We start from the raw sequence: 27440 nt of genomic DNA on the forward strand, positions 1-27440 counted from the left end.
AAACCCTGGATCAGAGGCGTGAGGGCCTGGTCTCAGGAAGGGCTGGGCCCTCCTTTGGGGCTTTCCCTACTTTCCCCGAGAAGAGATTATTTCAAAAGCTGTTCTATCAATATGTGACTCTGTCTCACCCACAGTCACCTGCTCAAGGCCCTCTCTTACCCACAGGCCCAGAAGTCACTGGAAGACTACAGAGAGATGAGGAAGAAGTTCTTTGCCTATGCAAATCAACTCTTGGCTTCCGTATGTAGGCCTTTGCCCAGCCACTACAGGTCTCCTGCAGTCCCTTCTCCCCAGGGCAGGGGCAGGATGGACTCTCAAGTATCTTCCTAAAGAGGCTCCCACTCATAGCTTTGATCTTCTGGGGGCAGTCAGGAGAAGAGGGGTGGTGCACTCCCTTCCAAGATCAGATCTTAGTTCTCCTCACTCACTGAAACCTTCTTTCCAGGCAGCAAATGGGAGATCTGACTGCCCCAGAGCTGTTTTCTTCAGTCAATGAATAATAATGACAGTAATGATGTCAATCACTGCAGGTGGCATTATTACAAGTCATTTGATAGGTTGGCAATTATTTTGCCCTCCGGTTAGGTGAATAAGCAGAGGAAAGGATCCTTGAACTTAAGTACTCACCCTGGTTACCCCCAGCATCCAATGCAAATCCAGTTTTTGCCCCTAGGGAGTTCACAGGGGGTGGGGAAAAGACTGCTCAGTGGCAGCTTCCAGGACTGGTATAAAGCTTTCGTTTCTCCTGCCTTTGTCATTTCTGTTAAATGGCCCCACCCATCCATTCAAAAAGTAGCCACTGAATGCCTGTGAGGCACCAGGCAGCCTTCTAGGTATTGAGGCTCCACATTACCCAGGCATCAGATAGGTCCTTAATTCATATACAGGCATCCATTGATAATGGGTCAGTCAGGTTAACGTGAGGAAGAGCTGGAGCTCTGGGGAGGGGGTGGGGAGTGGGGTGGAGCACTGGAATTCTCTCTACCACTCACGAGATATGTGACTTCACACCAGTTACTTAACCTTTCTGAGTCTCAGTTTTCTCAATATGGAAGATGGTCATCATACTTCCCTTAGAAATTCTGAAGTTCCTGTTTTATTTTTGATTCTCTTACAAGTTATCCATACTTTCTTCCCCTTCAATCCATTAGTCTTTCCAAAGCCCTAAAACCCCAATTCCCTCCAAAAGGTTCTCCATAGCCAGCAGGAGAAGGCCTACATTGCTTAGTAGGCTTTTAAGGCTGGCCACAACTTGATTTATTTATTCCACAAATATTTATTGCAGGCTTGCTCTGGTCCAGACCTGTGTTAGACACTAAAAACTCATGGGTCCCTGCCCCCGCCCCACCTTACAGTCTAGGGGAGAGCATGAAACCAGAAACTCCAATGTATATGGCTAAAGACTGAGATGAAGGGGTGTGAAGGAGGAACGTCTTTTTATGAGAATCTACAACCCTGGCCTTAGCAAGAGTAAAAAGGGCACCTCTTGTTGTAGAGCAACCCCGATACAAAACGGGGTGCCTGACTGTGGGTCCTCACCCGTGAGCTTAAAAGGACTTATCAATGCTCTACTGCAGGCACACGCGAAAGGTTAATAAAGGTTTATTTACAAGGGAAGGGGAAATGAGGAAATGTACAGCTCAGGGAGAAAAGTGGGAGACAAAGTTTTAAATGAGTCCTACCCGATCCGATCCGCCGATCAGGAATCCCAAATGGCGCTCTGAGAGCTGGCCGCCAGCCAGGAGCCCTGAAGCCAGGAGGCGAGCGACAGGGAGCCCCCCAAAGCCCACGTGTTTGGTTTTTATACCCAACCTGGCTGCTTAAGTCCACCCTCAGGTCCCAGCCACCCTCCCTTTGGTGGTGATGGGATTTGTCTTTCCCAGTGTCTTGATGGCTTTAGTCTGGAGTGGGGGTGGGGTCCACAAAGCCTGTATGGGATTAGCTCAGGACATCATTTTTCCCTAACACTCTGAGTCTCTGAGGAAGTGATGTTTTAGAGTAAGATGGAGTTAAGAAGGTAATGCAGCAATAGTGACGAAGGGAAGAGGAAGAGACATTCAAATAAATGAAGTAATATGTGGAAAAACCCTGAGGTTGGGGATCAGAGAGCCAGGGAGAATGTGGCCAGTGATGAAAGAGAACAGACTAGCAGGGCGAGGGATTTGGGGGGCTGTATTTTGGTTTTCTTTGTTCTAAGTGTGGAGAAAGGACTGGAAGGAGGGGAGAGTAGAAGTGGGGGACACAATTAGCTATAGGCTGGGTCAGAGATGGGGACAAGAGAGACACACAGATTTGGTGATGAATGGGATTCGGGGGTGAGGAACAGGAGGGGTCTCTGATTTCTGCTGCTGCCTGTTTCAGAGTCAGGGATGAGGGGAATGCCATAGGTTTGGAGTAGGGAGAACATGGGCTGGGTTTGAGTTGCCTGTGATCCATCCAGGGCAGTCACAGGACCCAGCCTTCCACTACAGTTTCATTGCTGTCGTCTTTCCTCTCACTTAAACAGGACTGTCAGGACAAGTGATTTTAAGGGTCTCTCTGGACCAAGTTCTGGAGTTGTCACTGGGGATTGAAAAGTGGCAGGCTCTCTCCCGGCCTCCAAGGACCTCACAGTTTAATGGAAAGATAGAGGAAGATGCATAATCTCCATTCTCTGTGATGAAGGGAGTGGAAAGGCTGTGGGAAGAGAAGAGGTTCCTTAGTTCTGCTAGGGAGCCCAAGTGTGCTACCCATGGTCACCTGTGGCCAAGTGGAACTCTTCAGCATTCCCAGAGGACTCCTGTCACCATGCTCTCTGTTCCTGGAGCACCCTTGTCCTCATTTCCATCTGTATAATCATGCTAGCCATCTTCAAAACCTTTCCCATGGGCCTCCCTGGCGGCGCAAGGGGTTAAGACGCAACTTATGAAGCTATCCGCAGGCATTGCAGCACAAGTTCGATCCCCAGCCAGGGAGCTACCCACATGGCGCAGCAGACCTCTCCTGTCTTGCCCGCTGCTCCCCTCGGCAGTGTATTTCAGTCAGTCTGCCTGTTCTGTTCCCCACTCTGTCTCTGGTGAATCCTCTCACCGCACACCTCTGGCCTACACCCCAGTTCTTGTGTGCATAAATAAATAAATCTTAAACAAAAAACAACACCCTGTCCCGACATAATTATCTTCAAGAACTCTCCCCCCCCCCTTCTCAGTTGTAGTCAACCTTCCCTGCACCTCAACGCATGCTGTGGACATTTAGTTAAAACACTCATCACACGTAGCTCTGCGGCAAGGTTACTTGTATCCAAGTCTGGCTCCCCACCTGCTGGAGAGATCTTCCAGAGCAGAGGTGTGATTCCTCCATGTCTCCAGGGCTGAGCACTGAGGGGGTCTCACTACAGTCACGGAGGAGGCCGAGGAAGGGGGCGTTTTCTCTGCGGTCCTTGTAAACATTTGGGCATGCTCAGTGTCGCCCATGAGTCCCTAGAACAAATCCCCTCACCCACTACTCTCCAACCTTCTAATATTCCCTCTTTAACCTCGCAAATCCCCTCTTTCTGCACTGCTCGCACCCCAGCCTTTATCTCTTAGCGACCAGAGCACCAGGCTTGTTTCAGCAAAGAAATGAACCCATGCTTTGTGCGGCAGCTGTCAGCGAGGGGGACGCGGCTCCTTTAAGAGTGACCGAGGAGGGGCGTGGCCTGCGGAGAGCAGGCCCAAAAGGGGGCGCGGCTCCTTTAAGAAGCGGCCGGCCGACTGCTAGGGGGCCCGGGATCGGCGGGCAGGGGCGCGGTCGCTTGCGCCGCTGCGGCCCCACCCGGAGCGCCCCGATTCCTCGAAGCGGGGTGCGTCCGCTATGATCGGGGTGCGAGATGCGGGGGGGCGGCGTTACATCAGCCGCCACGTGTGGGCCTCTCAGCTGGTGTGGAGGCGGCGGCCCCGCCCCCGGCCCCTGCGGTGGAAAAGTACCGGGGCGCCCGGGCCCCGCCCCCTTGCCCCGCCCCCGGGCCGGCCCCGGCCCCTCCCGACCCTCCGGGCGAGCCCCCCTCCCGCCCGCCGCGGCCCCGCCGCCTTCTCCAGCCCGGCGGCGGCTGCGGGGTGCGGGGCGCCAGCTGGGGTGGGCACCCCGGGGCTCCGGGCCCCTACCTTCACCTGCGGCCGCCTAGGCCCGCCCTGCGCGCGCCGGGGATGAGGCTGGGCTGGGGAGGCGCAGATTCTTCCAGGCAGCCCCAAAATAACTCCCCGTCCGCATCCTTTCCCACAGCCGCGGCCAAGGGAGCCTGGACAAAGAGCCCGAGCGCAGCCGGGCTCCCCAGCGCGGCTCCCGGGACCCGAGGGCGCGCGGGCACCCGCGGCCGGCGGGCGGGTGGGCGGGCAGATAGCGAGGCCGGCCGGCTGGAGGGGCCAGATAGGCGGCCAGGCCGGCGGCGCGCGGAGACGGAGCGAGAGCCGGCGCTCGGGGCGCGGACACGGCCCCAGATTCCCGGCTTCCGCAGGCCCCCGGCGCGCAGACCTAGTGGCGCCCCAGACGGACGGTGACACGCTCGGGTTCCGGGGCTCCCCGCACAGCCCGGCGCCCGCCGCCCCCGACCCGGCCGGCGTCTGCACGCAGCTGCCCCCCTCCGGGGAGCGCCCCCCCACACGCGCCGTTCCCGCCCGCTCCGGCGCCTTGGTGACAGGGAGACACCCAGACGCGCGCACCTACCCCGACCTCCGCTGCGAGACAGGCATCCCCGTGCGTGCGCCCACACCGCTCCCCACAGATGCCCGCATGCATGCGCGATCACACACACACACGCACACACACACACGCGCGCGCTGGTCCTGGGGCTCAGCCACCACACACCCGGACCGACGGCAGGACTGACAGAAGCGGGCCGCAGCACCCCCTTCTCCCGACCCCCTTACCATGCTGCAGCCCCCAGCCCAGGCGCGCTGGGTCCGCACCGCGGAGCGCCCAGGTGGCTTCTTAAAGGGAAAGTTGCATCAGCCTCCCGAGGCTCAGTGCCGCTGCGAGTCTGCCCGCCCCGCCGCGCCGCTCGCGGCTCCTCCAGAGCTTGTTGTGTTTTGGTTTCGGGGAGGCGGGGGCCAAGAGTTTGGTGAAAGTTTGGAGAGTGGAGAAGGCTTGAGAGACCTAGCCAAGTCCCTCCCCTCCCTGAACAGCTCCCCTGGCCGGCCTTCCTCCCCACCCCAACTCCCCCCCCTCTCCCCCCACCCCGCCCCAGTCTCATCCCCACCCCTCTGGCCGACTTCTCAAGCTCCTCCTCTCAGGGAATAAAATTACAAGTCACTCCAGCTTTCAAATGATCGATCCCCACTAAACTCTGGAAGTGGGCTCCAGAAAGGAGCCCCCTCCTCCACGCCTGCTCGCTGCCCCCCCAGCTGCGGCCCTCGGAGGAAGCAGACGTTGTTCCCTTTGGGCTATGCTGGAATGTAGCCAGAAGGCCTGGGGCACTTCGGGGGGCTGGGGCTGAAGTTAGCCTGCCTGGCCCCCGGCCTTCTGCGCCTGCGTTCCCCCTAGAGAGAAGTCAAAGCAAATTCCATTCCCTTTGGAGCTGCGCTGCTAGGGACTTTGGGCACAGCTGGGTAAGGCCTGAGGTCCTACCCTTTGGAACTGGAGGACTGGGGACAATTATTTCCCCAGGGAGCCCCCCTTGACCACTGGTCTGGTCAGCCAGACTCTGGCCCCTGTGTTGCAGGGGCTGCTGACACCAACCTGGGCTTACTCTTCACTCCTTGGGACGCTGGATTCCAATCCCAGCTAGAAGTTTGCCAAAAGGAGCTTCGCTGAGTCTCAGTTTCCTCCTCCTGAGAAATGGAGAGGATGAGGCTAAAGTAGGCTGCCTTTAGGCGGCGTTGCCTGCACTTGGCAGAAAGGGGCTCCTACGGTTGCTCACCTAGTGACAGACACCAGCTTTCAGGGAGAAGGGCCAGTTAGCACTTGCTATGAGAGGAAGCGTGGTTGCCCATCCTGAGCAAAGCATCTGCTTGGGAGAGGGCCCAGGTTGGAGCAGTAGTCTCCCCTCTGCACCCCAGTCCCTTCCTCACCATCCTCTTCCCAGGAAAACCAGTTTTATTTGTTCCTTAGGGGATAAACGGCCTCCAAGAAGCTGATGCACATGCAGCACATTCACAAGATTGATTGATGAGTGCAATCCCTTTTATTAATTTACAATTGGAGACATGGAGCAAGATAACAGGTATCAGGCACAGGCACTTCCTGCCATGGGAGCAGCTCAGGCCACACACAGCCCATGATCCCACAAAGCTTCCCCACCGTCACTAGGAATTTACAACTATTTTCAACTATTTACGTGGAGACTTGATCAGACTAGGAAGATGTGCTGGCCTCATCAGCAAGATTATTTTCATTTTTACTTTGTCCTCAAATCTAGCAAATATAGTATGTTTGGGATATATATATATATATCCTCCTGTGAACAAATTACAGGTGCTCTGTGAGTGTGTGGTGTGTGCTTCTGCCTGAGCAGTCCACCGTGTCTGTGTCCCTGACCAGTGGGTGGTGTCTGTGGAGGAGTGTGAGTGTGCACGACTTTGGGGAATGGGCAGGCCTGAGCCCAGCTCTCCTTGCCTCTCCCACCAGGACGTAAATTCTGTTTCTGGTCTCTCTCTACCTCTCCCAGGGTTTTCACAAAGGACCACTGAGCAGGAAAAGCAGGATGGAGGCTGTTGAAAGAGGCCCATCCCTAGGTAGTGGAGTGGGGGGGACAAGGACAAGGCTAGAAAAGTGGGGCAGGGGCCTCCTGCCCTTGGACACAGTACACTGGGTTTTGGAGGGAAGGACACGGAGAGTGTCAGCGAAGGGGATGAGAATCCTTTGGCCCAGGGAAAGTGGAACTTCCCACTTGCTGGACGATTCATCTCTGGTGGAGGGAGGCAAGTTCCATATTCGCTGTTAGCCCCCCAGAAGGCCCCCAGGCCTGGGATGGGGGTGGGGAAGAGGCAGGGGTTGGAAGAAGAGAGGGTGGGAGGGTGCTCAGGGTTCCTACTAGGAAGAGAGAGTTTTGGGATTCCTCTGGGGCTGGGAAAGAGCACGCTAGCCCACAGGGTGGGAAGAAGATTTCCCTGGGGTGTTTGGGGAAGTTGGAGATGTTGCCCATGAGGGATTTACTAGACAAACAGATGACTTATCACAAAGTATATTTGCATGCATATAGATAGATTTATGGAGGGTGTATTTTACCCACCTTCATCCAGAAGGGGCTTCAGGCAGCCACGCAGTGAGTGGAGTCCCAAGGAGAAGCTTGTGAGAAAGTCTGGACTAGAACAGCTGTTTTTTTTCCCAACCAGAATGAGGCCCCAAGGGAGGCAGGTTTGGGCCTAGCCCAGGTCAGAACTGGGATGGCCTTCGTCCCTGGCTGTGAGCTCCTGGTCCTGGGCAGTTGGCCTGCGGGGTGGGAAGCGCATGGCCAGCCTGGGCCACAGTGGGGAAAGTGGGAGGATCCGGCCTGAGGACTGGCTGAAGGACTGATGGGTCAGGCAGCCCTGCCCAGCGGGCCTGCCCCTTCCTGGGCCTTGAGGGCCCCACCCACTGTGGGCTAAGGCGTGTCTCAGGAGCCTCCAGTTACAGTACTGTTTCCTGGGAGGACTGTACCCAGCATCAGAACCCCCAGTGCTGGCTGGCTTCCCTGTCTGTGGTCATCAGCCTGCAGGCTCAAGGCGTCTGTTGGGACACACAGAGTGGACTTCGGCATGTGTCTGGGAAAACAGGGCCAGACTTGGGTCGCTTCTGAAGGGCACTGTAGGAGATGGAAGCATTGGGGTCCTTAGTGGTGGGGTGCTGAGGGTCGCTGTTGAGAAGTTGGGGAAGGGAGGATATTGTTTTGAGTTGTAGCCTGGCCTGACCTGTGGTCTCTACCTCTTTGAGGCCCCAGTCTCAGGAGCTGGGGTGCATTATTGGGAGCTGACCACAGGGCTGTGCTTTCAGATTCCTCCTCCCTTCAACTTGGAGCCCAGGGGTCAGTGCCTGGCCCCTTCACTATCCAGTTCATGCAAAGGATCAGGTTAGATTGGTTCCAGATCCAAGAGCCGTCTCTGGGGTTCTGTGTACCCCTCAGGCTATCCTGTTGTGCTTTCCCTGGCCCCAGTCCAGAGGGCAGCCTGGACTATCATGAGACTCAGAGTGGGGTTCTAGGGGCTCCCAGTGAAATTAGGCACACAAATTGGATGCACTGACTTTGACCCTGTCCTGAGGGGCAGCCCCAGTGTCCAGGGCACCTAAAGCCCAGCCTCCTAAAGACTGTAGAGCTTCCAAAGTCCAGAATTCTCACTGCAAAGGGTGCCAGGACTTTCAACACTGTAGAGAACCCAAAACTAGGGTTCCCAAGGCCCAGAGCCCCCAGTGCCCAACATCCAAGGAGCTCAGGGGATCCCACATCCAGAACACCGGCCTTGATGCTCCTGTCCTGAGTCTGGAGAAGCAAGAGGAGCTGTACCTGTCACAGCACCTGTGTAACCAAAGGTCTCTTTACTCTCCACTTGTGGGGTTACGCCTACTGTGTTCTGGGGATCATGCACAGGGTAATGTGATTGTGCGTAGCACAGCTCTGCTCTCTCAGTGAGACATGTAACAACGCACCTAGGTCAGCGTGTTGTCATCTGTGGCCCAGGTGTGGCCACGGGCCTGGCTGTGAGAGTGAATGGCTGTTGGTGTGTGTGGTGTGAAGCTATGAGCACAGACTATGTTGGCAAGATCACATGTGTCACTGTGGGTCTGACTCTGTCTGCTTGTCTAGCCATCCTTATAATCTTTCCCTGCCTCACTGCTTTCCCAAGAAGTGGGATGTAAGGCTCTGCTTCCCTCAGAGCCCCAGGCTGAGGAGCAGGCCTCCCTGTTGGGAGCAGGGGCTGGTTCAGAGCTAGTGGCAACTCCCGGGCCACCTTGCAGCGGGCCTGGAGATTCTTCCCACTGCCCCTGCTCCGCGGAGCCCAGAGCCCCTCTGGATTGGAAGACAGGAAGAGGGGTGGCTATAAGTGGAGCAGCCAACACCAAAAATAACCATCGCCCTGGGGAGGATCCTGTGACACCACCCCCTCTTCCCAGTCCAGCCCAACCCGGCCTGCTGACCCAGAGCCTGGGAGGGCTCGGGCTGACTCCACTCCCCCAGCTCCCAACTGGGCAACCCATTTGGACTGAAGGAGGGACTGGATAATGATGTCACTATAAAGGATGATGTCATTGGAGCCATGACATCACAGGGAATGATGCCAGACTCTGGGTATGGGTGATATACAGTTGCCTGGGCTGGAGGGGCTGGGCCTGCAGGCAGTTCTCCACAGGTCCCAGCAGCCGCAAATGGCAGGACTGGATAAGGCTGTGCTGGGGTCCCTGTCTTATCTCTCCCCGCACATGCCTGATTAGCCTCTCACCTAGGGCTGCCTGGGGAGCTGGCCAGGAGCAGACTGGCAGAGGGGAAAGGGTTGGGGGTGGGGGGGCTGGCTAAGCGCCAAGGCTGACAGCTGGGGTCAGAGAGTCCTGGCAGAGCCCCAGGAGGAGGGTGAGGTGTTCCCGGGAGAGTGTGGGGTGGTGGTTAGGGAGGGGATTCTGAAGCCAGGCTGTGTGCATTCATGCCCTGGGTCTTCTGCTCATCCCTGGGTGGATGGGGACCCCTGTGTCCTCGATGTGCCTCGGCAGGAACACAATTGCAGTGACCGTCAATCAGAGATGTTTATGAGGATTTAATGGTCACATATGTGTGGGCTGGGCATGGAAGAGCCCTGGTATCTAGTAAGTACACCTCCTCCCTCCTAGTGAGATCAGGCTTCTCCCCAGGAGTTGCTGCTTCCCTGTCGGCACATGCTAGTGACCTGGGCCTCGCTGGGGTGTCCAGAGGCTAAGGCTGTGCTGTGGGGTGTGGCAGCCCCTCCTTCCCACTGGGTACTCACCTCCAGAAACCAGGGCTCTCTTCTTTCTGGAAACCTTTCCTTCTGCAGTGGCACAGACGCCTTGGAGCCCTGATGCCCTCTGGTGACAAAAGCCACACATGGCAGTGACAGCTGGATTTGTAGGGCACATCTGGCCAGACAAGGTGTTCTCCCTTATCTGGTGATTTTATGTCATCTTCACAGCAAGTTTACAAAGTGAGGATCATCTTCATTTTCTAGAATTGGCTCTAGTCTGCTCTGGCAGATTAAATAATTTGCACAAGTTTACAGAACTCTGTAAGTGGCAGAACTTGAACTTTAACCTAGGCTGGCCTGTCTCTAAAACTATGCCCTCACCTCGTGCCCAATCGGCACAGGCCCCTGTGGGCGTGTGCTCGTGACCACCAGGACCACAGAGGCTTTCTGGCCTGTACTGATAGTTCGAGTGTAACTAAGGTCTGGTGTGTGGCCATTGAAATTCTCCACCTGTGAATATTAAATAGTGGGGATTGGTTTTGAGCACAATAAGGTTGAATGTTGGGCCATAGGCACTTTTTGTGTGGCCATGTGATTATATTGTGTGAGTGTAACCAACAGGTTGAGCTTGTCACTCGTGTGCAGTTAGCCATGGCAGTGTGTGTGTGTGTGTGTGTGTCGCTAGTGAGCCTGTGCAGGGAAGGTGACAGAGGGGCTGCGCTCCCAGTGCCCTTGCTGTGAGCCCCCAGGACTGTGTCTGTCACCATGGCACGCATGATGGATGACCTCACATGCCTGATGCGCTCCCTTGGGCCCTCCTTCCTAGATCTCTCCCCCCTGCCACCCCTTTTGAGGAAGTAAAGCAAATAGTACCACAGATGGAGTTGTTTTCAATTTTTCCATGGGATATTTGTGAGAGCATTTTACAAACCTTTGAGTGATAGTTCAGGAAAACACAAGTCATTTAAAAAGAAAAGTTAAGTATGGCTCTTCTATTTCTTTAATTAGAACGAGAATATCAGTTCAGACTGATATTCTCAAGGTGGTGCTCACAGATTACTCCCCCAAGACATTTACAGGGGATCCACGAAACAAAATTAATTTTCATAATAATCACTCACTGTTATTTGCCATTTTCACATCATTGGGATTTGCGCAGGAGACACAAGAGGGGTGGTGAGTAAAACTCCAAGTGGAATATCAAGGTCTGGCTCACAACTGTACTAACAGTGCCAGTGGTCTTTGTATTTTTCTCCAGTACTGCGTACACATGGGAAAGAGAGAGAGAGAGAGAGAGAGAGAGAGAGAGAGAGAGAGAGAGAAAAGAGGGTGGGAGCAAGGGAGGGAGAAGTCCAGTTTCATTTGAACATGTCCTCAATGAAGCCATAAAATTATTAACTTGATTACCTTTGATTTTGGGGTTTGTGTCTTTTTAATATTTTCATGTGACAATATGGAAAGTTATTATAAAGTATGCCTGCTCCATGCAGAAGTAGGATTGTCATCTCAATTGTGAGACTGAACTGTGAGCCAAAAGGTACTTTTGTCTCTGAACACGAGCTTTACTTAAAAGAACAAATGACAAAAAATAGTTAAGCAGACTCGGGTATTTAGCATACATTTCTTGCAAGTGAATGAAGGGAGCCTATCACATCAAGGAATAAAACTATTATTGTTTATTTCCCATGATCAAAGTAGAGCTCTTCAGTGAAAATTGGAATTTGGAAGACTTCTTCTGCTCTGGTGAGTTTGAAAGCTTCCCAATTTCAGTGAGCTTGATAGTGACATTAATGAACGTGCGGGTTTGTTTTATTAGTTGGTTGAAGACTCGGTGTCATATAATGAAATGTGTCGATGTTTGGAAGATATGCATAACCAATATTTTCCAGATGGTCAATAATGATGTTACAAAATCATGGATAAAAGATCCATCCAAAGAGAAAGACAGAGGGCTTTAATGTAACAGTGTGGAATGTTCATTGATAGAGTTGTCATTTCCTCCTGAAGCTAGTCTTTACAAAACTACACCTGTTGGGCTTCCCTGGTGGCACAGGGGTTAAGTCACAGTGATATCAAGCTATCACCAGCCACTTTGGCATGAGCTCCTATTAGTTCAATCCCGGCCAGGGAGCTGACCCACATGGCGCAGCTGACCTGTCTCACCAGCTGCTCCCCTCAGCAGTGTATTTCAGTAGATCCGCCTGTTCTGCTCCCCACTCTGTCTCTGGTGAATCCTCTCACTCACTGCACCTCTGGCCTCCACCCTAGTTCTTATATGCATTAATAAATAAAGTTTTAAAAAATATACACCTGTTTAGTTTTGATGTACTGTCAAAGAAGACTATCTTTTTGAATAAGACTAGCTTATTGAAATCCTTCCCCTTTTTCTAACCACATGCTTTCTGAAGCTGGGGTTCCTTCATATACTTCAACCAAAATCACATTTGCAACACATTAAATCAGAAGCAGATATGAGAATTCAGCTGCCTTTATCAAGTCACACAACTAGGAGACTTACAAAAGTCTAAAACATGCCACTATCTCAACAGAAATTTTGTTTTGGAAGAGAAGTATAGATATCTTTTTTCCTGTTAAAATATAATGCATATATATATATATTTAAATTAATACAAATTAGAAATTCCTCAGTTTCAATCTCCAATACAAAGAATATCAATAGATAATACCCACTTGAACAAAACTCTGGGTCCTCAGCTATTTTTAAAAGTGTAAAGGGGTGGGCCTCCCCTGGTGGCGCAGGCGGTTGAGTGCAGTGCTTGCTGTGAAGCTGTCCGCAGCCTCTGCAGCGCGGGTTTGATCCTGGCCGGCTGGTGAGAGTCCCACATGGTGCGGCAGACCTCTCCTGTCTCGCCTGCTGCTCCCCTCAGCAGTGTATTTCGTCAGTCTGCCTGTTCTGTTCCCCGCTCTGTCTCTGGTGAAGCCTCTCACCCTCCCACGTATCTGGCCTGTACCACAGCTCTTGTATAAATTGAATAAATAAATCTTTAAAAAAAAGTGTAAAGGGGTGCTGAGATCAAAAAGTTTCAGAACCACTCAATTAGAGTTTCATGTTAAAATGACAACAAAATGGTATTTTAAAGATTCAACTTGCTAAAGACTAGATTGTGATGTTTTCACCACTAGAAGAAAACAAAATGATGTGAGGCCATGGGAGGGTTGGCTGAGAAAGGCGGTCATATTGCAGTATAGATGTGTCAAATCCCTAAGTTGTTCACCTTAAGCTTGCATAATGTTTGTCAATTTTATTTCTTCTTCTTCTTCTTCTTTTTTTTTTTTTTTTGCCTTAGACCTTTGTTAATGTTAATGTACTTAAAGAATAAGCTTACATTCCTGACTGCATTACAATACATCAAGAAACTACTGATTTTAAGCACCCTCCCAGGCGGGTGGCATTCTCTCTACCTGGTAGGATGTGCACCTTATCACCTTCTCCCATAAAACCTGGTTGCCTTTAATGAGAAGTTAAAATTGACCCCTCCAGAGCCCCTGCCTCTGCAAAGATAAAATCGGCTGGCTGGGCTCTGCCTAATTATGGCCTCTTGCTTCATTCTGTCTCATCCGTTTCCAGGCACACCTTTTTTTTTTTAAAAGCTATTATTTATTGAGAACTTTCTGTGTTAAGAACTTCACATTCACTTTCTCATTTAAGACTCACAATGCACCTACAAGCTAGATACTGCTATTATTCTCTTTACAGATAAGAAAATTCAGCTGGGGGTGGGGAGCAAAGTGTGGAGGGCCCCAGTGAATCATAGTGGAGGACTCTGGGTGCCTTGGTGGTGGGTGTGGACCTGTTCCCCTAAGTCACATATGGTGTTGTGTACCAATGTTACCGCAATAAAAAAAAAATTTTTAAAAGAAAACTCAAACTCAGAGCAGTTAGGAGGAACCTGAAAGAATGTTACTGAACTTCCTTCTCTTTTAATGTGTGCATTACAAACGTGACTCATCTAAAGTCCAGTGGTTTTTTTTTTTAAGATTTATTTTTATTTATTTATGTATAAAAGAACTGGGTGCAGGTCAGAGGTATGGGGGGTGAGAGGATTCACTAGAGACAGAGTGGGGAGAACAGACACATCTACTGAAATACACTGCTGAGGGGAGCAGCGGGCGAGACAGGAGAGGTCTGCTGTTTGGGTTAGCAGTGGCTGGTGATAGCTTAATAGCCCTGATACTTAACCCCTGTACCACCAGGCATTAACACCTGAACCCTACCTGATACCACATTCAGGTCCTCACCCCTGAGGCCCTGCTTCAGCCCCAGGCTGCTAGAGGGTGAGTCTGCCCTAGACCTGAGCCTTCCACCAGAGCTTTGCCTGGATGTTTTTGCCTAGAATTCTTATGCTGAGCCTTCACACCCTCTCTATCACCAGGCCATGCGGAACATCCCTGAACCCTTACCTGGACAATGTGCTTGAGCTCCTCACCTCAGCCTACATCCCTGTACCCGCCCATCGGTCCCTACACCAGAACCCCACACTGAACACCAGACCCTGAGACAGTTCCTAGACGTGAGCTCAGGCATGGCCGGGGGTGGGAACGGGTATGAGCTAAAAGGAGCAGGAGTGGGAGGAACCATAGGCCCTCAGCACTCCTAGCCCACCCGTCAAGAATGTTCCAGACGGCACTGACCTCTCACCCCCACCCGCCTCAGCTCAGGGACCCACTGAGCCCCTCCCTCCACTTCAAGGAATAGCAGCCACCTCTGGAGCAAAAGGGGCATCACTGTGACAACCAGGCCAGGCATGCGGGGATGGGGGGGTGGGGGGCGGGGGGGAGGGTGTGTGGCGCTTTAAAGTCTTTCATTGCCCCAAAACATAGGCCTAATTCCCTCATCTTGGTTATTCTTGGGGGCCCTATTGGGGATCCAGAAAGGAAGGAACCAGCCACTCCCACCATGTCTCTCAACTCGGAAAAAGACATTTTTCTGGTCCTAAGTGAGATCCTTCCTGAGACAATCTAGGGGGAAACTTTAGTTCTCTATTCCGGGTCCTCTCCCTCTCCCTGCTCCCACCAACAGTAGATGTTAGTGGCTGCCGCCCACCTCCTCTTGCAGACTGGAGCAGAGCTAGTGGGGAGGCTGGGAGGTCTGAACCCTGGGCTGCAGGTATCAGGATGAGAGGTGGTCATGGAGCACCTGCTGGGAGGAGCAGGGATGGGGGCTGGGGGAACCCTGAACAGGGCTGTGTGACCTAGACAGAGGCCTTGTGTGGATGATTAGCTTCCCTGTTGGGTCTAAGTTCCTTACCCTTAGAATTCTAGCCTCTTCACCTCTGGGTCTAATCCAGAGGTGGGGGAGGCCCTGAAGGCACCAGACCAGGCTTGGGTCTTGGTGGGTTCCCTGTGACCCATTTAGCTTAACCAACCATGACCCGGGAGGCCTGGGGCTGGGGTCTCCTGGCTTCTGTGGGCTTCTCTGCCCCTCCCTGCCTCTGAGTTGCATGTCTGGATTTCTGACTTCATGTCTTATCTCTGTGACGAGCTCTGCAGCCCTGACGGATGTTGGTGACAGAGGGCATGGACCCTGCTGGGTAATGAGTGACACAGCTCTCAATGACAGGACTATGGGTGACTGCATATGTTGGGGACACAGTGTGGTAGGTGACTTGGGATTTTAGATAAAGCAGGGCCTGGGGGGCACTGAGCTGTGGGTGACTCAGGGCTTGAAGGACAGCAGGTTGATTCTGGCACATAGATGGAGTGATCTTGAACTGTGATAACACAGAATCTGGGGGGCACGGTATGTTAGTAACTCATGAAGAATCTGGGGAGCAGTAGAGCGGCAGAAATTTGTCAACCCAGGTGATTTCCCCCCTGCTCCGGGGACATTTGGCTGTATCTGGGACATGCTTAGTTTTCACAAACAGGGGGAAGGGGTGCTTCTGGCATGTAGTGGGGTGAGGCCAGGGATGCTGCTCCACACCTGCAAAGCACAGGACACAGCCCAACATGGAAGGATCCGGCCCAAATGTCAAACGCCGACTCTCACGCAGGACCAGCACGCGGAAGGGGTATGGGTTGAAATCCCAGCTCTCGCACCCCGTGAGCTCAAGCAAATATCCTCAGCTCCAACATGGAGAGGACTTCTACGGTTACTGTTGAGTGTTTAGAATATGCATGGCCCCTCCTAGGAGCTGCTTGTGAGCACAGCCCTGGAGAGAACAAGGGTAGGTCTGGATTCAGGGCCTGGAACATCCTCTGTCTCTCACTGCAGTTATGCTCCAGGTGGCAGGAAACCACTGGGCCCAAGGCAGTTCCTGCCTCAACTCATGCCGCTCAGTGTTATGGGAGTGAAGGAGCGGCTCCCACTGGCCTCACTAGGACCGTGTCCAAGTTTGCGCCATGACTGTGGTCAGAGAAAGCTGTTTTCTGCAGAAGGGGATGTTGCCCCCAAGGAGGAGGGGCAGCCCAGCAGGCCAGGGTGTAGAGGGTGAACTGAGGAGGCAGGGCTGCCCCCCAGGGTGGGGCTGCTGTGAGCTAATCTCACTTCACCCGCTCAGAAACACTACTGAGCACTCTCTCTCTATGACAACTTTCTCTGGCTTTTTTTTGACAGCACAATCTCTTGACTTCCCTCCTTCCCCTCTGGCAGCAATTTCCCAGCTTCCTTCTCAGGCTGCTTCTCTTCTACAGTACCGAGTCCCGGCATGTCGAGGGACAAGGCCTTCTTTTCCTCTGCGCCCCAAGTGGCTCATCATGATACCTCATTGCTGCCTGAAATTGCCGTGATGGGGAATTTTGACACGACAGCATATGGAAATGGCTACAACTCAGGGTTTATTTTTTCCCTGGAAAGATAATAGTCACTAGCACACTGCTGCCCACACCCTAGTCATGAAAACAGTCCTATCTAGTCTTTCTCTTGCCCAGAAGCTATGTCATTCAGCTACTTCCTCAGCTGCAGCCCAGTGTACACGTAGCCCATGTAGTTCTAAGTTAAATAATTTTAATCCCACTTTAATTAACCAGAACCCATTTTCATCCAATCCATGTACTTTCCACAGTTACTTCCATCTCACATTCTCTAGACACATGCTCAACAACACGGAATCACTCTTGCTTCTTGGAATATGAGGAAATAAGAACAGACATCAGCCAGCTGGGGGATGTTCCACAAGGCTTGGTGAAGGATGACAGTAATAACCAACACTCACTGACTGCTGACGAGGGGCAGGTCAGTTTCACTTTATATATCAACTCTTCTAATCTTCACAACAACCTGACGGAGTAGTTACTCTTACTTTCCTTTTTTAACAGCCTAGGAAACTGATGCATAGAGGTTAAGTAACTTTCCAAGTTCACATAAGAAAATAATACAATAGGGACCTCCCTGGTGGTGCATGGGGTTAGGTGTCAGCACTATGATGGTATCAGCAGCCTCTGAAGCATGATTTAGTTCCCTAGCCGGCCAGGGAGCTACCCACATGGTGCAGCAGACCTCTCCTGTCTCGCCCGCTGCTCACCTCAGCAGTGTATTTCAGTAGATGTGTCTGTTCTGCTCCCCATTCTGTCTCTGGTGAATCCTCTACTTCTCCCCCGAAACTTTGGCCTATACCCCAGTTTTTATATGCATAAATAAATAAAATAAATCTTTTTATTTTTTTTAAGTTTCTGGCTTTTTTTTTTTTTAGATTTATTTATTTATTTATTCATACAAGCACTGGGTACAGTCAGAAGCGCAGGAGGGTGAGAGAATCCACCAGAGCCAGAGTGGGGAGCAGAGCAGGCAGAAGGACCGAAGTACACTGCTGAGGGGAGCAGCGGGCGGCAGGAGAGGTCTGCGCGCCATGTGGGACCCTCCTCTGGTGGCCGGGGAGCAGCCGGGGATCGAACTGGCGCTGCAGAGGCTGCGGGCAGCTTCGCAACCCAGCGCTCAACCACTGCGCCACCGGGGAGGCCCAATAAATCTTTTTTTAAAAAAGAAAATAATATAATAACAAAATCTTATATTCTCAAGTCACATGTTTGGATAGGTGAGTTCTGATTTTAAAATGTACAATAAGAATTGATGTTTTATTAGCTAACAAGGCTCAATCATAGAAATGTTTTCATTACGAAAGTTTGCTCCCTTTTGTTTGCCTAAGACAAAGCAGTTGTACTAATAGCAGTAAGCCACCCATTCCTCTGAACCAGCTAATGAGAGATGTGATATAAAAACCTTGGGGACAGAAAACAAATAAGAGCTGCTTCTGAGGTGGAGGGTGGGGGGGAAGAGGAGGTAGGAAGAGGGAGGGATTGGTGACCAGAAGAACCAGGTCTAGCTAGGACTCACCTGGTCATGAGATAAGGCTGCCAAGGCTGCCAACTGTTTGGATGAAGACCCAAAGACCCAACTCAACACTTTGACTATTCCTGGAGCATTGGAGGATCCAGCATAGTCAAATCAACGTCACTAATAACACATCTGCCACCAGTCACATGCATCTTGAAGGAAAGAATGCCTGGATTGTGAGAGTATTCTGCTCTGGGGCCAGGGGAATGAGAAGAGGGGGATGGCTGGGAGTGCTACTTCCTTCCTTATTCATGTCACCTACTTCCTTCTCAGGTGCTTGGGAGAAGGAATAATCAGATTAAAAAGTGGGTGGGTAAAGTAGGCAGAGGATGATCCCCCTGGGAATTCAGTCGCTGTTATGCAGCAAATTGATGTCAGACATGGGGTTATACTGTCCCCTAGTGGAAACTTTAAGAACATCAAATTTTAGATGTGCTGGATTGGGTAAACTAAATCTAACTCCATCAAAGGCAAGATGTTTTATCAGAGGGTTAGTTAGAAAAGCAGACCCAGGGGTTCCCTGGTGGTGCAAGGGTTAAGCACCGCACTATGAAGCAATCCGCAGCCTCTGCAGCATGAATTCGATCCCCAGCCAGCCAGGGAGCAACCCACATGGTGCAGCAGACCTTTCCTGTTGCGCCTGCTGCTCCCCTCAGCAGTGTATTTCGGTCAATCTGCCTGTTCTGTTCCCCACTCTGTCTCAGGTGAATCCTCTCACCCCCCCCACACCTCTGGCCTGTACCCTAGCTCTTGTATGCATGAATAAATAAATCTTAAAAAAAAAAAAGAAAAGCAGACCCATAAGAGAATGTGTGTGTGTGTGTTATTTTAACTTCACCTTGAAGAAGTTGGAGGAACTGGCTAGAGAGGCAAAATGTGGGAGTAGTCAATGGCAATGGTCCAAACACTTTATTTTTTGGTGTAGAAGAACTGGGGTGTAGGTCAGAGGTGGGGAAAAGGAGAAGAGGATTCACCAGAGACAGAGTGGGGAGAGGAACAGGCAGATCTACTGAAATACACTGCTGAGGGGAGCAGGGAGACAGGAGATGTCAGCTCACTGGCAGGGATCAAATCCAACTCAGGCGGTAGCAGTGATAATGCTGAGACTTAACTGCTAGGCCACCAGGGAGGTCCCCAAATTCTATTTTAAAATGTGGCAAAGTCAAAGGCTGTGGAGCTAAGAACATCCCCTCAATCTTTAAGTAGATGACATAGGTGGTTTTGATAAGAAGAGAAGGTAACTTTCTAAGCAGAAGTGAATGTGTGCTTCTGGTAGTTCTGGATCTCCAGTTGAGCTGAGAAATCCTGAATCCACTGATCCCCTGGAAACAGACACAGGACCAAGAGCTATCATATCTACAGTGAAAGATAGGGGCATTTTTGCTCAAAATGAGGAAATAGGATTTTGGAAAAGAGCAGGGTATTAGCAGATCAGCTAGAGATTTCTTCATTTTTTTTTTCACACAAGAGTGAACAGCCATAGCTCTGTGATTCTCCCCAACTCCATCCCTGTCCCTTCCCTTCCTCTGCCTCTTAACCTCAGCTTCTCAGGATGTTTAGTGCTGCTTACTAGCTTTTGAAAGTGTGTTAGGTTGTTGATTTGTCTGTTATGTGAATGTCCAATGTTTGTTTTTATTATTCTGACTTACTTTGTTGTATATGATCTCTCAAATTCCCTTCATTTTGTTGAAGGGAATTCATCTTTTTTGGGGCTATATAATATTCTACGGTGTGGCCACACCCAATTTTTTGATTCATCCATCTTCCATGTGGAGATTTCTTCTTAATGATCAATTTTTGTCTCAAAATATGTTTCACTTTGTCTCTTTCTGAGAAGGGATCATATACTCTTTGTCTCTTGAGTCTGAAACTTTTTTTTTGGATATAATTAGATTTAGAGTTGGTTAAAAAATAGCATTTGGGATTTAGAAAGTTTTTTTTGCTTGAAAGACTTCTCAATTATATAGATGAATTGCTTTATTATGAGCCTAAATTTCTCTTGGTGAAATTGTCTTTATGTATTTGACTGGCCAAGGTATAATTTAATTTATGAATGCAGTGAAATTTATCAATAAATTACAGATGTTGAAATTTTAATTCTGAAAATGATGTTGTTTGTTAGTTTTGTGTATGCAAACAATACATGAATGCATTATTTAATAAACTTTTAATTGAAATTAGTCATGCAGAAAATTTGTAAATCATAAATAGATAGCTTTAATGCATCATTATAATTTGAACATATCTCTGTAAAAATAACTGTTTTAGTTTGCCCAGGCTGCTATAACCAAATAGACTGGGTTGCTCAACTTCAGGCATTTATTTCTCATAGTTCTGAAGGCTGAGAAGTTCAAGATCAAGGAGCTGGCCGATTCAGTTCTTGATGAGAGCCTGCTGCCAGGCTTCCAGAAGGTTGCGTTCTCTTTGTGCATTCATATGGGGGAGGGGTGTCAGATTTCACCTTTGTAGAAAGTTAATTCTATTGAAGTAACTTCAGTTTATAACATTATATAGGTTTCAGGTGTACAACCTTATGTTTGCCACAAAAGTCTAGGTTCCATCTGTCACCTATAACTCCTTTTACCTGATTTATAAACTTACTTTTCGGTCTCTTCTTATAGGGCACGAACCCATTATCAGGACAGATATTCTCATGACCTCACCTAAGACAAATCACATCCTTGCAGTCCTACCTCCTAATACCCTGGCATTGAACTTCAGCTGGGGGGTTGAGCTGGAGGGACACGATTGTTCAGTCCATCCAATAACCATTTAGTAAAAATGCCTCCTAATCACTACCTCTCTGTCCTTCAAAGGTAACTGTCTCCTTGACTTCTAACTCCATAGAGTAGCTTTGTCTGTTTTTGAACTTTATATAGTTAGAATTATATAGTATATACTCTTTTGTGCTTGTGAGATCTAGTTTTCATTTATGGTTGTACATAGTAGCAACTTATTTATTTTCATTGTTGTATAATATTCTTTTTTAAAAAAAGATTTATTTATTTGTTTATACAAGCACTGGGTACAGTCAGAAGCGTGGGAGGGTGAGAGAATTCACCAGAGCCAGAGCGGGGAACAGAACAGGCAGACCGACGAAGTACACTGCTGAGGGGAGAAGCAGGCGCTGCAGGTGAGGTCTGCGCGCCATGTGGGACCCTCTGCTGGGGATCGAACTGGCGCTTCAGAGACTGCGGGCAGCTTCGCAGCCCAGCGCTCAACTGCTGCACCACTGGGGAGGCCCCATTGTTGTATAATATTCTATTGTATGACTATAGTATTTATGAAAGTTGTTTTTCAGTTTTTGACTATTATAAATAATATATATTTTCGGGCACACACCTGAAGTAGGAGTGGAGTTGATGTCTCCTGGCATATGGATATGTTCAATTTTACAGGTATCATCGAACAGTTTTTTATTTTATATATATATATATATTTAAGATTTTATTTATTTCTGCATACAAGAACTGGGGTACAGGCCAGAGGTGCAGGGAGGTGGTGAGAGGATTCACCAGAGACAGAGTGAATCAGAATAGGCAGATCTACCGAAATACACTGCTGAGGGGAGCAGTGGGTGAGACAAGAGAGGTCTGCTGCACCCTGTGGGTAGCTCCCTGGTTGGGGATCAAACTTGTGCTATAGTGGCTGCAGATAGCTTCATAGGCTACATCTTAATCCCTCCTGGGGGGCCTCCTGAACAGTTTTTTAAAGTGCTAGCAATGTACAGTCCCACCAGCAATGTTGAGTCAAGGCAAAATATCATAGAAGTAGGATACTTCTGTAAATCAGTTCCTCTTTCTCAGAGAGCATGTCACTGCCCATACTCATTTGCTACAAAAACTCCAAGTGTTCCTGCTTCCCACTCCTTGGCATTGTTTGTCTGTTTTCTATCACAAAAGAAAAGATATTTTTTTTTTTTTTTGTGGGACCCTCACCGGCGCCTGGGAAACGAACCGGCGCTGCAGGGGCTGTGGGCAGCCTCGCAGCCCAGTGCTCAACCGCTGTTCCACCAGGGGAGGCCCAAAAGATCAAAATTTTAATGGAACGTATTTTTAATTCTAACATAAGATAGCATTTAGAGAGATCATTTTTATTTCATTAGAGGCAAATCTGACAGGTAGTCAAACATCCCTTATTTTATACATCCAATCCTCAAATTTTAAAATGATAAGAAAATTTAAGATGATATTTTTCAGCTTTTAAAAAATCATATATCTCAATCTCAGGAATAAGGAAAAACCATGACTCTCTTTACATTGCTGGTGAGAGCGTAAACTGGTGCAAACACATTGTAAAACTTCCACAGGATTTACTAAAGCCAAGATACATACACTCAATTCCCAGTGATCACCTGCTCCCCCACACCCCCACTCTCCAGAGGTATAGCCCCTGGAAACAGGTGCTTCTGTCTGCCAGAGGGCACCGGCCAGGATGTTCACAACAACTTTAATTTGTGATAATCTGTGCTGGAAATGACCCAGTGGCCCATTAAGGGTAGGATGGATGAATCCATCGTGATGTGGTCATGAGATGGATTATTATGCAGTTGTCACAAAGCACCGATGCTACAGCACAGGTGAGCTGCACATGATTTTGACTGAAAGAAGTCAGGCACAAGAGTCCACACTGCAGGCTTAAGTTATAGAAAGTTAAATGGTAGCATAACTCACCGGACGGTGGTCCAGGCCAGCTAGAGCTTACCTGGTGGTACTGTTTCGCAGGGGACACGAGGAAGGCTTCTGGAAGCTGTAGTTTCTCGGTTCTTCACCTGACTGGTGATCACACTGGAGTGTATGTATTGTAAATTATTTTATGTTTTACCGTATCTGAGTTATACCCCAATAAAAGGGGGGAGTCATCCATCTGCCTGTTACTAAGAGCCATGTCACCGAGTCAGTGCTTCGCAGGTGCTGTCCTCTCTGCTTTCTGTGTGAGCTGCCTCTGCAGTGTAGCAAGGAAATGCTGGAACAGTGTAATCCCTCCAGAAAGGGGAGGTTCCAGGTTCCCTGCCCCACCTAAGGAAGGGTGGAGCTGAGCCCTGGCAGGAAACTTAAAGAGTTTGGGGGAGAAGAAGGTTGGGAAATGAAGAAAAGAGAAGACTTGGAGAAAGACTTGTGAAGAAGAAGCCACTCTTGCTTCTCGCCTTGGACTGGTACACAGGAACTTGGGGACATGGCAGGAGACACCTCCTCTTGGGGAGGCTGACAATGGCAGCTCTTATCCTGACTTGGACTTTGATTTTGCTCTTTTGCTTCCAGACTTGCCTGGCCCCTTCTGCCCTTTCCTACGGGTCCCCACCAGAAGGAGCCTTAGATTTGTGGCGGCCTTTCCGGCCTCAGTGACCCTGCTTTGGGCCAACCCTGTTTGGCTGGGCATTTACCCAAGCAGGAATGGGTAACTTTGGGTGCTTGATTTGGAAGCTTTATTATTTCTCTTCTCTCTTGCACACTAATTCTATTAATGTGCTTTTCTATTGAAGGTCTTTTTTTTAAAAAAAAAATATTTATTTATGCTTCCAAGAACTGGGGTATAGGCCTCATGAATGGGGTAGGTGAGAAGATTCACCAGGGACAGAGTGGGGAGCAGAAGAGGTAGACTGACTGAAACACACTGCTGAGGGGCGCAGCGGGCGAGACAGGAGAGGTCTGCTGTGCCATGTGGGTCATCTCCCTTGCCGGGGTTCAAATTCGTGCTGCAGAGGCTGCCAAAATCTTTAAGTGCTGAGGGAGCTCACTGCTGCAGGGAGAATGTACCCTAAAGAAACCTGAGGACCGTCTCAGTTAGGGAGACTTGGACTTGGTCTTAGGGACGCAAACTGTGCAGTGGACGCTGTAGGAAGCAGGGACACAGCAGAATTTTTGCCATTCTGAAAGGTCAGCCTCCAGGCGGGCACAGCATAAGGTGGAAAAAAACAGAAAGTGGACCAAAAGGGGCACATGGAGACTATCCAGAGCAAGTGTAAAGAAGTACTTCAGCCTAGTGGAAAAATGAATGAGAAAAGTCAGCTGAAAAACAGGGCGTGATATGTGGAACTCAGCAGTGAGCAACAAAACAAAGACATTGCATTGCTTCAGTGTAATCCTTGATACTGTCGTTGTGAAATATCCCCAGGTCAATTCTCATAGAAAATATATGCTTATCATAAAAATTAATACTCAAAGTACTAAAAGTGTTTTTTAGTTGCCCCAAATGGCACTATGTCCCTCAGAACAATTATCTTTGATCATCATTCTTGACTCTTTCCATGCAAATATACAGAGAACGCTAGAGAGAAAGAATTTTATGATGTGCAATGTGAAATAATTTCACAGGGTGCAGTGCCAAAGCTTAGGTGCAGACTTGGTATTTCACTCACATCTAATATTCAACTGCGATTTTGGCCCAAACCCTTAGAAGGCTGAAAGCCAGATGCCTATTCCAGCATCATTTCTGACATCTCTGGAATTGTGTGTGGCCCAGGATCATGTCTGTGTGGGTTTCTATCACATCTCATCAACTTAAAAATATCAGGAAATGAAACAAACCATGTTATTTGGATTTATTGCAATATCTGAATATTCACTTTCAAGATGTAGCTTGGTAAAAATGTCCTGTCTTTAGGGGCCTCCCTAGTGGTGCAGGGGTTAAAGTCTCATGCTATCAAACTGTGGACAGCCACTGCAGCCTGAGCGCCATCTGATCCAGGCCAGGGAGCTGACCCACATGGTGCAGCAGACCTCTCCTGTCTCCCCCGCTGCTCCCCTCAGCAGTGAATTTCAGTCAATCTGCCTGTTCTGCTCCCCACTCTCTCTCTGGTGAATCCTCTCACCCCCCACTCCCCCACACCTTACATGCCAGTTCTTGTATGCGTAAATAAATACAATAAATCTTTTTTTTAAAAGTCCTTTCTTTATATGCTAAAACTTTGTCATTTGGAGTTCTGTAAATATATATTTAATATTTTATGAGTAAACTGCAGTAATAATTAATGTAATTTTTGAAAACTGCAAATTGAGTCCATAAAATAATGATCAAATACTTTCTAATAATTAAGATGAACAGTTAATGCAATTTTAAGGAAAAGACATGTTAACTAGGTAACTTTTGGAAAATTTTGTACTGTTTTAAGGTCTTCATATTCTTTAACGTCATGAACTTTATTTTTTAAAAAAGATTTAATTATTGATGCATACAAGAACTGGTATGCAAGCCAGAGATGTGGGGGGTGAGAGGATTCACCAGAGTGGGGGGGTTAGCCATGTGGGTTGCTCCCTGCCTGGGGATGGAATTCAAGTTGCAGTTGATAGTGCTGAGACTTTAACTCATGTGCCACCAGGGAGGATCCAAGAACTTTATTTAGAGCTAAGTTATTTAGATCTAAATAGTACAAATAAGTGATTAGATTTTTATCATAATTCCAGTTTTGGAGAATTGTTTGGTGTAAGTATGCTCATAACACTAATTAAAATAATCTTGAGGGCCTCCCCTGGTGGTGCAGGCTGTCCGCAGCCTCTGCAGTGTGGGTATGATCCTGGCCGGTGGGCGAGGGTCCCACAAGGTGCAGCAGACCTCTCCTATCGCGCCCACTGCTCCCCTCAGCAGTGTATTTCGTCAATCTGCCTGTTCTGTTCCCCACTCTGTCTCTGGTGAATCCTCTCACCCTCCCACACATCTGGGCTATACCCTGGTTCTTGTATAAATAAATAAATAAATCATTAAAAATAAAATAAAATAATCTTGAATTGCTGTATTATTTTTGCTTATTTAAAGATATCTCAGAAGAAATAAAAATACAAGCCAGGGAGAAGCATTTGCAGCATAGATAACCAAGGAAGGATGAATGTCTATTACATGTAAACAATTCCTTTAAAACAATAAAAAAAGAAGTAATTCAATAAAAAAGTTGACAAAAGGCATTCCAGGAAACATGTATGGTCAATGAATTGATGGAAAATGCTTAACTTTATTTAGAATCAGGAAAATGTAAAGCAAAAGAAGGCAATACCATTTTATATTCAACTGGCAAAAATTAAGTCCTATAATACTTTCTGAAGAGAACGTTGATCTCTTAGATTTCTCATATATTAATGGTGAAGGTGCAAATTGAACAACTTTTTTCAGAAAACAACTTGACATTATCTTATGCTATTGAATGCTAACATCCCCAGAAATTTGACTCTTAGCTATACACCCAAGAAATTTTTGCCATGTACATCAGGAGACATGTGGCAAGCATGTTACCAGTAGCTTTATCTGTAAGAACAAAAAGAAAAGAAAAATGGGACACGTCAAATGGATTTGACCACAGAATGAATAGACTGTGGTTTATTTACCGTGTTGATCTATCCTGCAGCAAAAATGAATGCTATTACATGGCATGCCGTACATGGGAAATCTTAGGGGACATCATTTTGAGAGGAACCTCAAAAGACTGCTCTTTTCAGGGCCTCCCCGGTGGCACAGCAGGTTGAGCGCCGCGCTGTAAAGCTGTCCACAGCTCTGCAGCGCCAGTTCGATTCCCAGCCAGCCAGGGAGAATCCCACATGGCATGACAGACCTCTCCTGCCTTGCCCGCTGCTCCCTTCAGCAGTGTCCTCGGTCCATCTGCCTGTTCTGCTCCCCGCTTTGTCTCTGGTGAATTCTCTCACAACTCCCATGCCTCTGCTGTATCCCAGTTCTTGCATAAATAAAAATAAATCTTTAAAAAAAAAAAAGACTGCTCTTTTCATGAAGATCAAAAACAAACAAAACAATATTTAATTAGACTTCTTCTACATGTAATTAAATGTTCAAACAGCAGTGACCTCTTGGGAAGGCCTGAGTGCTTTATAGGGGAGGAGTACATGGGGAGACCAACGATGCTGATAATATGGCAGACTCTTGGGTGTGCACTGTATTGTTAAAAATTAAAAACAATAAATAGTCTTCACTAATAGGAGATTTTGCCCTTAGACACAACCAGGTTAGATCACCGATCCCACTGTTACAGGGAAACCCTGGAGGGATGGGGTGACCTGGTTATGAGTCTTCATCTGCATGCTTAAGAACTTGGGAAAAGACCCAAAGGCAGACATGGAGAGGGAAATAGAAAAGACTTATTTACAAGGGGTGCGGGGGGGGGGTGTAGATAAAAAAGAGGAAGGAGGAGGAGAGAGAAGATTAATTGGCCAGCATGTGGCTGGACACTGAGTCTCTCCAGCAGCGCCATCTGCGCTGAGACCAGGGCACAAGTTGAGGTTACCAAAGCAAAAGAGTGAGCTTGCGTGTATTCAGTCTTTTAAGCTCAAAATGGCTGCTCAGTTCCAGCTCCTAGTCCCCAGCAGCCCCCC

The 27440-nt window shown here is 48.9% G+C and overlaps 1 protein-coding gene across 1 annotated transcript in view; it reads left to right on the forward strand.

The window, feature by feature from the left end:
- Window positions 1-3831: 3831 nt before the first annotated feature.
- LOC311176639 (Krueppel-like factor 17) overlaps window positions 3832-27440 on the forward strand; it is a gene marked incomplete at both ends in the record, with an annotated part of 98107 nt that continues 74498 nt past the window's right edge. Inside the window, 2 exons of the mRNA XM_084242291.1 lie at window positions 3832-3940; window positions 4472-4710. Of these exons, the coding sequence (XP_084098417.1) occupies window positions 3832-3940; window positions 4472-4710 (348 nt within the window). The remainder of the gene's footprint in view (window positions 3941-4471; window positions 4711-27440) is intronic.

The sequence above is a fragment of the Talpa europaea genome (genome assembly GCF_964194135.1).
Source record: "Talpa europaea genome assembly, chromosome: 9".
Lineage (NCBI taxonomy): Eukaryota > Metazoa > Chordata > Mammalia > Eulipotyphla > Talpidae > Talpa > Talpa europaea.